Raw genomic sequence first — 15,514 nt, 5'->3', positions numbered from 1 at the left:
TTGCCGCATTTTATTGCTTCCAGAAAACACAGGCTGTAACGAACTGTTACTTTGATTATCTCCACTTCTATCTTATAATCCGGGCCCTGACGATATCGGTGGTCTCCTTTACTGCCCGTAACTGCATATTTGTAACATTTGTAGTTTTTGACAATATTGAGTTATTATCGGGAATTATCTCCAAATTATCAGTACAGGTCGGACTCGATTATCCAGAATCGGGTTCTGGCACTTCCCAAAATAGTATCTCGCGAGCGGAATTCTGAAAGAAGCAGAAATTTTGACTGACCACTAATCAAAGTTGGCACGACAAAATGTAAAAAAAATCTGCTTAATAGCATACTGCGTTGCATAGATATATGATTGAGTAGCATCCGAACCCGACTCCGGATAATCGAGTCCGACCTGTACTTTCATCCACCCAAATGAACTTGACAAGTTTGTTCTACAAAATATGAAATAAATACCAAGTCATGTTGTCTCATTATCAAATAAATATTCATGAATGTAACCGCATAACAGCGACACTGAGAATACACACTGGCTTCATAGCGTACCGACAATCATATGTTGGTCTAATTTGTTTTACAAATCTTTGCCCAGCATAGAAGAATAGCTGTAGAAGATTTCATTGCTAAGGATTAATTATGAGTTTATGGAAAATTCTTGAAATTTCATTTCTTTGCCATATTAACGCAAGTTGCAAACTTTGAGCTCCATTTTCTCCAATGCCTACTTTTGACAATTGTGACATTGTGACTGTTATGCAGTTATGGGCAGTTTACAGTTCTAACACAGTAGTGCTTCACCGCATTCATCTCAATGAAACTCGGCCAGACCTTGGTCAATTTGGGGGGGGGGGGTGCAAAGTCTTGTATGGGAAAATTTGAAAATCGTTAAAACTATGCTTGACCCCCCTAAGTTGGCGCTTATAAACTCGGCAAAGCAGTAGACGCAGTGCTACGGTCCAGGATAAGGATAAACATGTATGAACTAGGCTGTCCCAAAAAAATCGATGTTTGAAAAGTCAAGGTGCTCAACTCTTAAATGAAAGATATTATTCAAAGCATTTTTGTAGAACATTTCGAGTTCTAAAAAATCGTTTAGAGGTTTCTCCGGGGGGGGATTTTTGAAAAGTGAACCCTTTTCATGGAAATTCAAGAAATAAACATTGTTTCGTAATATTTTATCAACTTCTTTCAATATTTGTGTATTTTTCTATGGACTTTTAGGCATTCTTGAAGGGTATTGGCTTTTGAAATATTGTGTTTATATTGACGGCAGAACCTTTTTTGTGCTGATAAAATGTCTATTTTTTGAATATTTTTCATCAAAATTTTCATATGCGTCATTTCTTCAAAAAGATTTAAAATATCTTGTCTAGAAGCTGAGATATTACGCTTTCACACTGAAAGACGGCTTGCGGTTGAAATTACTATTCTAAGGGTCAACATAAATGCACAACGCTACTTAATTTGTGCAGACTGAGATTCGTTTCAATTCAGCAGATTAATGTTTTCAATTTTACCATGGACTCGGTTTACAATTAAAAAAAGTTTCTGTTGGCAACCGGATTTGAACCAAGAATCTTGAGATCACCAGGCCCGCACGCTACCACTCGGCTCATTTCATTTATTTAGTATTACATCAAATTCAAGATAAAATTGAATCAACAATATTTCTCCATAATACACGGTTCGTGGCTGCCGCTCTCCATCCTCGGTCGCGCCCGATGCTCGCCAAGTCACGCTCCACCTGGTCCGCCCATCGTGCTCTCTGCGCTCCACGCCTTCTTGTGCCAACCGGATCAGTTGCAAACACCAGCTTTGCAGGGTTGTTGTCCGGCATTCTTGCAACATGCCCTGCCCACCGTATCCTTCCGGCTTTGGCCACCTTCTGGATGCTGGGTTCGCCGTAAAGTGCAGCGAGCTCGTGGTTCATACTTCTCCGCCACACACCGTTCTCCTGCACACCGCCGAAGATCGTCCTTAGCACGCGTCGCTCGAAAACTCCGAGTGCTTGCAGGTCCTCCTCGAGCATGGTCCATGTCTCGTGCCCGTAAAGGATTACCGGTCTTATTAGCGTTTTGTACATGGTGCATTTGGTGCGTGGGTGAATCTTTTTCGACCGCAGTTTCTTCTGGAGCCCGTAGTAGGCCCGACTTCCGCTGATGATGCGCCTCCGAATTTCACGGCTCACGTTGTTGTCAGCCGTCAGTCCGAGGTAGACGAATTCCTCCACCACCTCGAAAGTATCCCCGTCTATCGTAACATTACTACCCAGACGGATCCGGTCGTTTTCGTTTGCGCCTACCAGCATGTACTTTGTTTTTGAGGCATTCACCACCAGTCCGACCTTTGCTGCTTCGCGTTTCAGGCGGGTGTACAGCTCTGCCACCGTTCCAAATGTTCTGGCAATAATGTCCATGTCGTCCGCAAAGCACACAAATTGTCCGGATTTTGTGGAAATCGTTCCCCGGCTGTTGAGCCCGGCTCGTCGCATCACACCTTCCAGAGCGATGTTGAAGAGTAGGCATGAGAGTTACGCAATTTTTCACACCGTCCATCGTTGCTTTAATCAGTCTAGTCAGCTTCCCAGGAAAGCCGTTTTCGTCCACTCGGCAAGCTACCACTCGGCTATCGAACCGGTTGATATGAGATACATAAAACATAATGCACACAAGAAGCGTTTATGGGTTGAAGATTATGTTTTGCCATAGTAAATTTGAAAACATTTGTGTGCTTGTCATAACCGCAAGCCGTCTTTCAGTGTAGTGAATGCACAATAGGGTCTGGGACCATCTGGGCAAGAGCCCTATTTTGGGAACTTGCTGCTATAAATCAGTCAATTTTTAACCGATTGACTTGATTTTTCAGATACGCACAGTATGTAGCCATGTTCAAAAATTCAAGTCAATCGATTTGAAATTGACTGAGTTATAGCAGCAAGTGCCCGAGATAGGTGCTCCTGCCCAAATGGTCCCAGATCCTATGTAGGGTACGTGTGCCATCATTAATCTCACGTTCCCATATTCATCTTATTCGAAAACAAGCGATTACGGCACCGATTGATTCCGTTCTTTTTGTTTTCATGCGTGCTCACTTCTAACAAAAAATACAAAAATATGAAATAAAACAAACAACGCTTCAATCCTTTGTTTTTCGTAGGATGAAAATGGGAGTCACATGCTTAAGAAGGGAACGAATACCCTATGTCTTTCAGCACATCTATCACTATATTTAGGGTATGAACCATTTCGCTTATTCGTTTAACTTTTAGTTAAAATTTCACACTTTGGTGGTTATTTATCATCGGATGGTTAAAAAATAACTAAGAGGGTGGCCCATTTGAAATATGACAGACGAGTAGTTATTTGGAACAAAATACAGTACGCAGCCAAATCATTGCGAACAAAAAATAACTATCGAACTATCAAAACTAACCAGTAGGGTTATTTTTAACCGGACGCCAAACAACTATCGAAGTGTCAAATTTTAACTAAAAGTTAAACGAATAAGCGCAATGGTTCACACCCTTACTAGGTATGACTCCAATTTGCAAGAAATTACTTCACAAATAGCACAAATTGCAAGATATTTCTTACTTAGTTACTCCATGTATGTGATGTTTCGCCTTGGTGTTTCTGTATAATTGCACTTTAGAAAACGATGTGACGAACCAGCCAAAGATCAAAAGATACCAAAATAAAGTGGATGGAATTGCATTAGAATAACATTTTCTTTGAATAAATGTGTGTTTCGACTACGATTGTTTTGGTCACTACTTTATGAAATGGTGAGCGTTCGAGCTACACCGATTAGCCTAACTTACAGATGAAATCCAACTTGTGACCTTCAATTTGCTAGACGAGCGCTTTACATTTCTATGTTACAAAATCACTTGACATGCCCCAGGATATTTCAGTTACTGGGTCATCGAGCACCGAATAAAGTACACGATCAAGCAACAAAAAATCCAACTCGTAATGTAGATGACAGTGTATATTTTCTTCGAAGAAATGCACTTTCCGTTCAATGATGTAGATCGATTGTTCATTAGTAAAAAGAATAAGAAGAAGAAATTAAATTGATTCCGATTTCTTGTGAATACTACTTGCTCGCCGCACAATTCAACTATTTTCTTTGTAAATTACATCTCGTGGATAACGGTATTTGACTTTTCCCTAACGAACAAACCAGCGAATTCTAAAATAAAACGCACACACCCACATTCGAGCACCCAAACATCCACTTTTACATACATCAAGCGTATCTTCACCCCACCACCAGCAAAAAACGCATTTCGCATGCCTCGATTTTTTATCTATCTATCATGTTTTATCAACGAAAATATCCTCTACCACTTTCTATTGTTATTTCACCCACCATCCACCACCCACTCACCCCCACCACCCCCACTCCACCGAAACCATCGTTCAACACCTTCGCGCGGCGGCGTCCTGCCCGTAAACTCGTGCTCCAACGTCGACGTCGTCGCCCCGTTCAGTTACAGAATGCCCTGAGGGAGTTCGACTTCCTCCAGCAGCACGAGAGCAGTCCCGGCCGCGAACAGCACCAATCGGAAGTGGCATCGCAGTTTGCCAGCCAATCGCATCGCAATGGCTCCGCAGAAGGCGAAGACGACTTGGACTACAATGTGCCACCGCCTCCCCTTCCGGACACACCACCAGCCACTGTCCCGAACAACACAGCCGCCGCCGCCGCACTGCAGAAGTCCCTCTCGGGAGATTTGCTCCGGCCGGTCCTTTCGATGCCCCCGGTGGTCCTCATGGGAGGCGGAGTTGGATCCAACCGGAACAGTTACATTTCGTACAGCACGGCCAGTCCGATCGTGGAGGAACCGCCGTCCCCGGCCCCGAACGTGGAGTTTCCCTTTGACGACTATGACGCGTACTCGGTGACGGCCGTCAGCGAAAGTGGTGTCGGGACGACGTACGACGAAATTATCGAGGTCAGGTTCTTGCGCAAAGCTTGCGGTTCTTATAAATGAGCATTCTAGGGTTTATTAGCAAATATGGAAATTATTAGCAAACGTGTGTTGCATTGCCTATCTATCTCTCTATTGGCCATTATCTTCTTAATAGTCTCAGTTGTAATGATAATGTTCGATATGTGTGACTTTGCTCTTAGAAATTGGCTTCACCTCAATGGGTTTGGTATACGCATGAATGATTTGGAACGTTTATTGGCCTTACTAATCGTGGAAAATTATTCCATACAGCATAAATAGCATCAGTGTGGTAGTATTAACAACTGCATGTCCTTTACTAACAAATGCATGAATTTACAATTAACAATTCGTTTTCCCATGTTATAACTCGGCGGAAGTGCAACACAAATAATTGATTCGTTATTCCTTATAAAAACTTTTTTTATCTAACTAAAATCTATTAATCAGATCTTGATGTATTCACTGTCGATGAAAAGAAAAAAAAAGTTTTTCCAAACACTCAGGACAGAACAAAGGATTAATATTTCAATAATTGGACTTCGCTCACCGATATCTACGTTTCGACAGTCGTCTACGAAGTCGCCGATCTCTACCAAGTTTCCTGCTAAATATTGTTTTTGTACATGTTTGCTACCGACAGCTGTACTCCGTTACCAGAGCTTTCTTCAATGTACTCCTGAGCGTAGATGATCACCGGAAGAATCTTCGTTTTATACATTTTCTTATATCTATGTCTGCAAAGTCACAGAATCTATATGAACCTATTCGTCACTACTGTAAGCCTGGTCACTTCAATAGAAACTTACTTACGTAATTTCAGTCCTGAGCACCCACTGTGGTGCAGAGGGCCAAATTGAAAGATCTCCATCCTGGGCGATTGGTCGTCATTTCCTTGACCTATGGCCAGGTCAAATTTCTGTACACTTCCTTTATTTCCTTGTTGAAACTGCGCCGCCATGAGCTTCAGCTGCGATGTACTGCTGGGTTTCTATCTAACGCTTGTTTGCAGATTTCGTTCCCGCCCCTGTCGATCCACCTCCAATTTCGCTCCCGAATTTCTGTCGCTATCGATTTTTGATGACATCGACGATGGAGCTCCACGTTGGAGATCCAATAGTGAGGCCACCATGCACGAATCATATACCTCAGGCATCTATTGATGAAGACCTGTAGCCATTGAGTGTTCTGCACTGATCCACACCAAGTTTCACTGGTGTACAACAGCACAGATTTCCGTTTGAGTTGAAAATTCTTAAACTTAATTTATTAAACTCGCAAAAACAGCCCTCGCCTTCTTGATCCGTGCACCTATGTCGATCTTGATGCCGCCATCGGCCGCCATTTGGCTACCAAGATACTGGAAGCTTTCAACATTCTCCACTGCTTGCCCAGTTACCGTAAAGCCGGCAGTGTTGACCGTGTTTACATCTAACAATTTGGTCTTGTTGACGTTGACGGTAAGACCTGCCGCCGAGGAGCGATTGGCAAGATCGTCGAGTTTGCTCTGCATATCAGAGCGCTGTTGAGCTAGGAGAGCAACGTCATCATCAGCCAATATTCGAAGTTATTTAGGTGCTCCATGGTAATGGGCTGCCACAGCAACCCACAATTTGATTTACGATCAATTGCGGCTACCAGGATTTCGTCGATTACGATTAGGAACAGTAGCGTTGAAGGGATACATCCTTACCTCACTCCAGCAACGACCTGGATGGGATCGGATAAGACAACGTTGTGCAGTACTCTGCACGAAAATGGCCCATACTGTGCGTGAATGAGGCTGATGATTTTCTCAGGGACACCCTTGCGCCTAAGGGCTCCCCACATATTGTCGTGATTTAGACGGTCGAAAGTTTTTTCGTAATCAATGAACACCAGGCAGATAGACTTTTGGAGTTCAATGATTTGCTCAAGAATTGTACGGAGCGTGACAATATGGTCCACAGAGGATCCTCCGGCACGGAATCCTGCTTGCTGCCGCCGGAGAGTTGCGTCAATCTTCGACAGCTGACAAGTATTCCAAAATACACAAATTCTTCAACAACTTCAAATGCATTCCCATCAATTACTACTTCAGCATTAACACTACTAGGCCTGCTTTTGAGTGTAGAATTAGCATTTAAGTTAAAATACACATTAATAAAAACAAACAAACAAAAAAACTAGGCCTGTTTCTGACTCTTCGTCTGGGTCGAATTTGTTGCCAAGCCTATCCTTGCTGTCACCCTTTTCCACCATTTGCCCTATGATCGATGCCGACGAGATCAATATGGTCTGCAAAGTTAAAGAGCATATGCTGCTATCGTGTGATGATAGTATCATTCCTCTGAACGCGATCTCATAATAGCTCCTTCGACTGTTATGGGGAACAGTCAATTTGAAACTATGTAACCCTGCCTCTGGTTCGACCCATCCCAAGTCATAAATAAAGTAGGCACTTTATCTGAGATCGGAATACATGATTTATATCCATCCACTGCGTATTTCGCCGGAAAACCATGTGCTGACATTATCTACCAGTGCAAGTTATACTTCGGAAAGTCGTCTAGAATCATCCGTAGCTTGACATTTGATTCGTCGTTGATAGACCCTCTCTAAAACTGTAGCTAGCATATCTAGTCCGTACTCCGTACCCTTTATTTTAAATTGAGCGCATGAGACCATCCAACCAGCTAGTGGGCAATTCTTAATTCTCCCATATCTTTACAAGAATTTGGTGGATGGATTGAATCAGCTGTTCATAAAGTTTGACCGAGATCTCGTCCTTCCCAACAACTTCACGGTTTCCAGCTTGTTTAGGGTCTTTTTAACCTACTAGTCCCCGCTCTACTACTTGACCATGATCGACTTTTTTTTCCCAGCTACACTTCCATTGTTATTATTCAACAAATTGTCAAAATGCTCCTTTTATTCCGTTGTCACCATTGGTTTGTCTGTCAGTTTTGTAGAGCAGTATTGTGGCACGCTCCATTGACAGTTCGTGAAACCTCCGCATATCGTTCCGATTCATGCTTTCCATGCTTCTTTTACTCTTGTCACTTTGTACTGCTCTCTGCTCAGCCGAGTACCGGAAACTAGCTTTCGATTTCTGGTAACATTCTTCTCGTTCGCACTCTTTGGCATCCTTTCTCGAATCTACAGTGAGCAGTACCTAACACATCTTGCGCTGTTGTTGCCACTGATTCGTGGATAAACTCCCATGTACTGTTGGTGTTTTCAGATCCATTGGTCTATCCTTTCCTCTCATCAAGCTTCTGATTGGTACTGGGCACTGTATAACAACACCTTCAGCTGACAAGTTTTGGATGTTGAAACGCACGCATGTTTCTTGAACTCGTGACGCTGGATAAACGCGCCAAATTTTTTGTGACCATAAGATGATGATTCGAGTCAATCTTCGGACCTCTGTAGTTGCATACTCGAACTTTGCCTTCGTGGAGCCATTCGAAGAACCCGTGCTCGGCTGTCTCGTCGCAGTTTGTGTACTCGGGCATGCTGGAGAACCTACATGTTCGCTACACCACGCTTAGCCAAATTGTGTCAGGTGAAATTTTCACCTCGCCATAGCACCTTCTCGTCCATTTAGACACGCTCAGTATGAGCCTGTATGTTTATCTGCCCTCGATGGCGAATCCCACTCTCTCTGACATTGTTGGAATGTTTTTGAGATTCCTTAGTTACAGCACGCCATATAACGGGTGACCCACTCTATCTATATATATAAAAATGCAGTGGCATACGTGGGACCGCGCATAACTTGCGAACGGAAGGTCCGATTTTGGTCATCTTAGTTTTGTTCTGTTAGTTTTCACCCAAGGAAGGTTTATGAGGCATAAACCATGGAAAAATTGATAGATTTTGAAAATCGATCTTCCATACCGGAGGCCGGAGTTTTGGTCTTGGCTAGAAATTTAAAACGTAAAAAAACGCAGTAGGCAAGACAAAGTTTGCCGGGTTCAACTAGTTAACCATATTTTTGATAGGCTCAGTGTACCAGTTATGGCTATAGTACCTCAAATTCGCCATAGTTGATTTTCAACCTTTAAAGATACAAATCAACAAGAAAAAAATCGTGAACAACAGATCACGATCACAAAAGATGATTGCAATCATTCAAACTTCACAATTTGCTCAAATTATGGTAGAAATAAATCATTTTCCTTAGCTTTTCGGCCTCCTTGCACCCTATTTCGCCATAGTGTACCAGTTATGGCAACTCCCATAAGGAATGCATGTAAATAGTGCGAAGTGGAACCCAAATTAACAAATGTGTCCATAACTGGTACAGAGTTCCTATCATTGGCACACGCCGTAATAAATACTAAAAGTAGTTTTGGCTCCGTTTTTATATTTTTCCTGTAAAGTATGAAAACTAATCAATCATTTGGCTTATTGTTTACATTCGTCGGTCTTCTTCTTATTTTTGTAGAAATAGTTTTTCTTAGGTGGTGCGATAACTGGTACAGGCACCCTATATATTTGAAGCCTAACATTTATTTATATTGAAACAAATTTGCAGTCGCCAAACTTAACCTAAAAAAAAGTTTAATGACCTCAAATTTGTTTTAATTTAGATAAGTGTTAGGCTTCATATATAATATCAAAAATATGATTAATAGAGTGGGTCACCCGTTATATGGAAAAATGGAAAATTTGATGGCATCTCATCAGATCAAAGTTTTTTAGGTCCCATTTAAGGACCTAAATAGCTGTGCAAAATTTAGGCACGATCGGTTATGCGCATCGTGTTTGAAGTTTGTATGGAATTTTACATAGGAAAACATACTTTTTTCCATTTCTCTCATGAGAAGCTCGAATTTTTCTAAAACCATGTAAGCGATAATGTGGAAACATCGCCTAGGTGGTCCTGAAAAGCTTTGTCGAAGACCACGAAGTGAACTGATGCCTATTAAAAAAAATAATAGCGTTGGCATTGCTTGCCGAAACAGCGTGATTTTGTTGCTATTATTATTCCTTTACATGCATGCGGTTTGTTGAATATAACTTTATTTACAAGCATCGGATCGGTTTGTGGTCTTCGACAAAGTTTTTCAAGACGCCCTTTGCTAATATTATATCATTGGTTAAAAAGTGTGTTTTCGCATACAAACTTCAATTGCAATGCGCAAACTGTAGACGCAACCAATCGTCCTCAAATTTTGCACAGATACTCAGAACCCAAAATGCAATCAAAAAAGCTTTGATCTGAGAAATCGGTTCCGATGATCCACGCTAATGGTTAACTTACAATTGGTCTACTATGGTTCAAGTCACGTTTACTCAACAGGATGACGGTCTCATTTACAACTAATTTTAGCTTATAGTTCACTCTATCCTTAGAGGTTTGAGAATCAGAATAAAATTTTGTATTATGTCAACGTTTGACACCTGAATGTTGCGGTAGTATTGGTGACAAGACGCAAGTTTGCGTGCTATCGTGTTGCAGTAGCGTAGGGTTGCCCCCAAAATTCCCCGACCCGTAATGCACGTCCAGCGCTTCTAGTAATACTACGTTACTCCAATCATCCACTACCTTGACGTCCAGAATGGCAACCTTGGTTACAGGTCGCCGTAGCACTCCTCCACAGGCCTTCTGAAGTACCTGCCTGCATCGTCCGTCTCGTCGTTATCCGCCCACGTAACCTCCCGTTCCGGACCGACGGATCTAAGATGACTGCCAGATCTGGAACTTTTGGTTCCTTCGCTTCTTCATACCAGTTGGTACGTCCAGAGATAGTCAGGAGGTACTCGCGCACTCATCTCTACCAAAATTGATGCACTAGATTCGTCATTAGTCGTCAGTTGGTTCTAAGGTACTCTGGACTTTCTGGCATGACCATCGGAAATTGAGTCAATAACTCCCTGCGAGCTCAGCAAAAGAAATTGGTTTGGAGTAAGGGCGGCTTGAGCTTGACTATTCCTTCCACTTCGAGCATCAGAGTAAGTAGAGTCTCGTCGTCCGGATTTCTGGTTGTCAACAGGGCCGAAAAAACTACTTACCTGACCTTACTAGCCTCGGCCACGATCCTTCCATGTCAGGTGCCAACGGGCGGTGGGTTAAATCTAGGGTTAAATATCTTCTTAGTGACTGCATTGGTGAAGACGGCTAACAGTTGCTAGTTCATTTTTTGGATCTGCTGCCTGAGTTCGTGGCTGGCGCCCGCCTGAGTTCGTGGCTGGTTGCCTCGGTGTCTCCTGATCTCCAAGGGTGCTTCTCGCCGCTCGACAAACCGCCGTATTGCCATCTTGCAAGCCTCAGGATATCCGGTCCTGTAAACCAATGGTTTTTGGCCCACTCTGTGCTACAACTATCAACAACATTAGCCATCGATGGAACGTACCCCCACTCTAAGGCATTGGACTTGGAGAGAATCTCTCCTATTCTGCAGACGATGAATTGTCGGTAGCGGCACGGTCTTCGAGTCGATTCAAAACACTCGCTCCGGTATTGGCAGGCTGTAACTGTTGCAAAGAGTCTTTATAAGCCTGCAGCCTGGAGCTCTAGCCTCGGGACCGAGATAGCTTTTATCGGTGCAACTTTCGCTTTGTGTCCGACAAGTGCGCAATAATACCCCTTGAATAATGGTCCGGGAATCTTCGACGTCGGACACCGTCACACCTGGGAAATAGGTACGTGGTAATCGCAGTTCACCCAGCTCCTTGAAAATCGTGGTCTATGAACGACATCGCTGCAGAATGTGCTCCTCATCCACTGTGCCGCCCAATTCAGCTTACGTACGCCAAATGTCCTGAATAATAATAACGCGACCACGAATGAGGAAGTGGGAGAGAAGCCCCAGCCCCATTACGAGTACGTCCTCAGTTGCCTTCCACTGAATGCCCAGTGCACGTTCTATCTGAGAGCCACCTTCGCTGACGATCTGCCGCCGTGATGAAACTCCTCTCTTCATTCTCGATGTCGTAGAGCAGCACCATGTTCTGGAAGTAGCTATCCGGGACTTTCGATGGCGGCCCAACTGACAGGCGTTTTCACGTCTAATTTGACAACTGTCCAGTAGCGGATTCCACTACGCTTTTGTTTGGAGCGCTATCTCGGCCGTTTTGGTTACTGACCTGATAGTGTCCACTGTCGGATCAACCCTTGCGCAAACTGAATTGGTTATCTGATCGTCCAGAGTAAAGTGGCCTCTCGGTATAGACGCCGAAGTCGCAAGGTGGCTTCCCGTGTTCGGGCAGTAGGATCAATATATGCCTTTCCACCTCTCCGGAAATTCATCTCTATCCATGGACATTTGCATAACCATTCTGAATATGTCAGGGCGAGCCGCTCTCTGTTTTGGTCATGGCTACCCTGTAGGCATCTCCCCAGGCTACCTAGTAGAGTTTATCGAAGCACGTCCGCATACGCGCCTCAATCTCCTGGTTCAAAGTCGCCCTGTAGGCCTCATTTCGTTCCGTTCTACCCTCATCGGTGTGACCCCTTTGCATTCTCTCACAGCTCTTAAGCAGGATGCGCGGAGTCTTGCTATTTCTGGACACCGTTGGCACTGTAGTGGATGTTATACTTGAATGACATTTTGGCGATGGGATTCACCGCCAGGAATTCAAATTCTCCAATTTTGAGTTAGCGTATCTTCCAAGATCCAACTTTCCACTCATTGTTCTTAACTCCTTTCTTTGTGTGTTGCGGTTGAATCAAACTTTTTACTCTACCTTTACTTTTCTTAGTAGTTGAAGTTTTTCAGAAGGCTACTTTACCAGAGCCACGCTGCCTACATCGCGTTGAATGAGCTGTCTCCTTAGGTATAACTAAAACGATTCAGCATTGCTTACTTAGTCGCTGTACGCCAGAGCAGACGCTGTTACAGACGTGTTTACAAGACCTGAAATTAACCTTCACATACCCGCACCTTGACATCTCATTTTCAAAATGCTGACATTTCGTCAATTTTCAGCCGATTTTTTTGAAGTCGCCCTCAATCGATCATAATTTGGTGCTAGTTTATTATACTCAAGTGGCCATGCAATATCCGGAACCATTCCGGAGATATTCCGGATTGTACTGGGGTCAGGGGGGGTGCCAAAATGGCAAAAAGTGATTATTTCGTGGGTTATTGTATTTGAATCATCAATTTTCAGCGTAATTTTTGTTGCGAGCAATGAAACACAACTGCAATAACCAGATTTGTATAAGTTGACCGATCCGGACCACCGTGACAGGTTCCGCGGGGGCCTCATTGGGGACACTTTTGGTTTTCAACCAAAACATGTCATGCGACGTATCAAACTCCATGATTTCGAGAGAATGAGACAGAAAAGTTACACTGAAGTATGCATCAACTCATATGGCCGCTCCGGAACACCTGGGACAGGTTCCGTGGGGGCCTCTTTGGGGACACTTCTGTTTTTCAGCCAAAACAAGTCATGCGACGTATCAAACTTCCTGATTTCGAGAGAATGAGACAGAAAAAGTAGACTAAAGTATGTATCAACTCATATGGCCGCTCCGGAACACCTGGAACAGGTTTCGTGGGGGCCTCTTTGGGGACACTTCTGTTTTTCAGCCAAAACAAGTCATGCGACGTATCAAACTTCCTGATTTCGAGAGAATGAGACAGAAAAAGTAGACTGAAGTATGTATCAACTCATATTGCCGCTCCGGAACACCTGGAACAGGTTCCACGGGGGCCTCATTGGGGACACTACTGTTTTTCCAACCAAAACAAGTCGTGCGACGTATCAATCTTCATGATTTCGGGAGAATGAGACAGAAAAAGTAGACTGAAGTATGTATCAACTCATATGGCCGCTCCGGAACACCTGGAACAGGTACCGCGGGGGCCTCTTGGGGACACTACTGTTTTTCCAACCTAAACAAGTCGTGCGACGTATCAAACTTCATGATTTCGGGAGAATGAGACAGAAAAGGTAGACTGAAGTATGTATCAACTCATATTATAAGTATAAAAAGTATTTTTGGTAAAAACAGCTAACCTTTTATTTTTTTCAAACATATGCCGACTTTTCAGAAAATATACAGCTTGTGTATGTTTTGTGGATTGCTTAATCTAAATTTAAAAGGATCCTATGGGAAGTTTTCTAGAGCGCCCTTTCAAGTCGATACCGAGTCGAGTTTACTTAGTTTTATCTTTTCTGGCTTATTCATTCGAAATCATGAAGTTTGGCATGTTGCACGGCAGGTTTTGATTGTAAACCAGAAGTGTCATCAATGACGCCACCGCGGAACCTGTGCTAGATATGCCGAGGTGGCCATATTAGTTGACACAGACTTAAGTCTATCATTTTTGGCTCATCCATTCTAAATCATGAAGTTTGGTACGGCGCACGACATGTTTTGATTGAAAACAAGAAGTGTCTCCAATGAGGCCCCGGAAAACCTGTGCAAGATGTTCCGGGTGGTCATATTAGGTGGTACAGGCTTTAGTCTATCATTTCTGACTTATTCATTTGAAATCATGAGGTTTGATACGTCGCACGACATGGTTTGGTTGAAAACAAGAAGTGTCCCCAATGAGACCCCGCGGAACCTGCTCCAGTTGTTCCGGAGCAGCCATATCAGTTGATACATACTTCAGTCTACCTTTTCTGTCTCATTCTATCGAAATCAGGAAGTTTGATACGTCGTACGACTTGCTTTGGCAGAAAAACATAAGTGTCCCCAATGAGGCCCCCGCGGAACCTGTTCCAGGTGTTCCGGATCGGCCATATCAGTTGATACATACTTCAGTCTACCTTTTCTGTCCCATTCTCTCGAAATCAGGAAGTTTGATACGTCGCACGACTTGTTTTGGTTGAAAAACAGAAGTGTCCCCAAAGAGCCCCCGCGGAACCTGTTCCAGGTGTTCCGGAGCGGCCGTATGAGTTGATACATACTTCAGTCTACTTTTTCTGTCTCATTATCTCGAAATCAGGAAGTTTGATACGTCGTACGACTTGTTTTGGCTGAAAAACAGAAGTGTCCCCAATGAGGCCCCCGTGGAACCTGTTTCAGGTGTTCCGGAGCGGCCATATCAGTTGATACATACTTCAGTGTAACTTTTCTGTCTCATTCTCTCGAAATCATGAAGTTTGATAGGTCGCATGACATGTTTTGGTTGGAAACCAAAAGTGTCCCCAATGAGGCCCCCGCGGAACCTGTCACGGTGGTCCGGATCGGTCAACTTATAAAAATCTGGTTATTGCAGTTGTGTTTCATTGCTCGCAACAAAAATTACGCTGAAAATTGATGATTCAAATACAATAACCCACGAAATAATCACTTTTTGCCATTTTGGCACCCCCCCTGACCCCAGTACAATCCGGAATATCTCCGGAATGGTTCCGGATATTGCATGGCCACTTGAGTATAATAAACTAGCATCAAATTATGATCGATTGAGGGCGACTTCAAAAAAATCGGCTAAAAATTTACAAAATGCCAGCATTTTGAAAATGAGATGTCAAGGTGCGGGTATGTGAAGGTTAATCTCCTATAGTTTTCCAGAGTCACAGTTTGCGTTTTAGATGATGTTGTGAGGCTGCTCAGCTCATAGCATAGAGGACAAACAATTATATTTCCAAA

The 15,514-nt window shown here is 43.3% G+C and overlaps 1 protein-coding gene across 9 annotated transcripts in view; it reads left to right on the top strand.

Moving 5' to 3' along the window:
- Window positions 1–15,514, top strand: part of LOC109408749 (serine/threonine-protein kinase N) — a 371,435-nt gene that overhangs the window by 346,201 nt on the left and 9,720 nt on the right. For 7 of the 9 annotated variants that reach the window (XM_029870470.2, XM_029870467.2, XM_029870468.2 and 4 more), the window contains one exon: window positions 4,507–4,971. The exons of the other annotated variants lie outside the window; for them this stretch is intronic. In XM_029870470.2, coding sequence (XP_029726330.2) covers window positions 4,507–4,971 — 465 coding nt within the window. The remainder of the gene's footprint in view (window positions 1–4,506; window positions 4,972–15,514) is intronic. 9 annotated transcript variants of the gene reach the window in all.

The sequence above is a fragment of the Aedes albopictus genome, chromosome 2 (genome assembly GCF_035046485.1).
Source record: "Aedes albopictus strain Foshan chromosome 2, AalbF5, whole genome shotgun sequence".
Classification (NCBI taxonomy): domain Eukaryota; kingdom Metazoa; phylum Arthropoda; class Insecta; order Diptera; family Culicidae; genus Aedes; species Aedes albopictus.
Note: the sequence above shows the minus strand (reverse complement) of the source record. Positions and strands in the feature narration are given on the sequence as shown.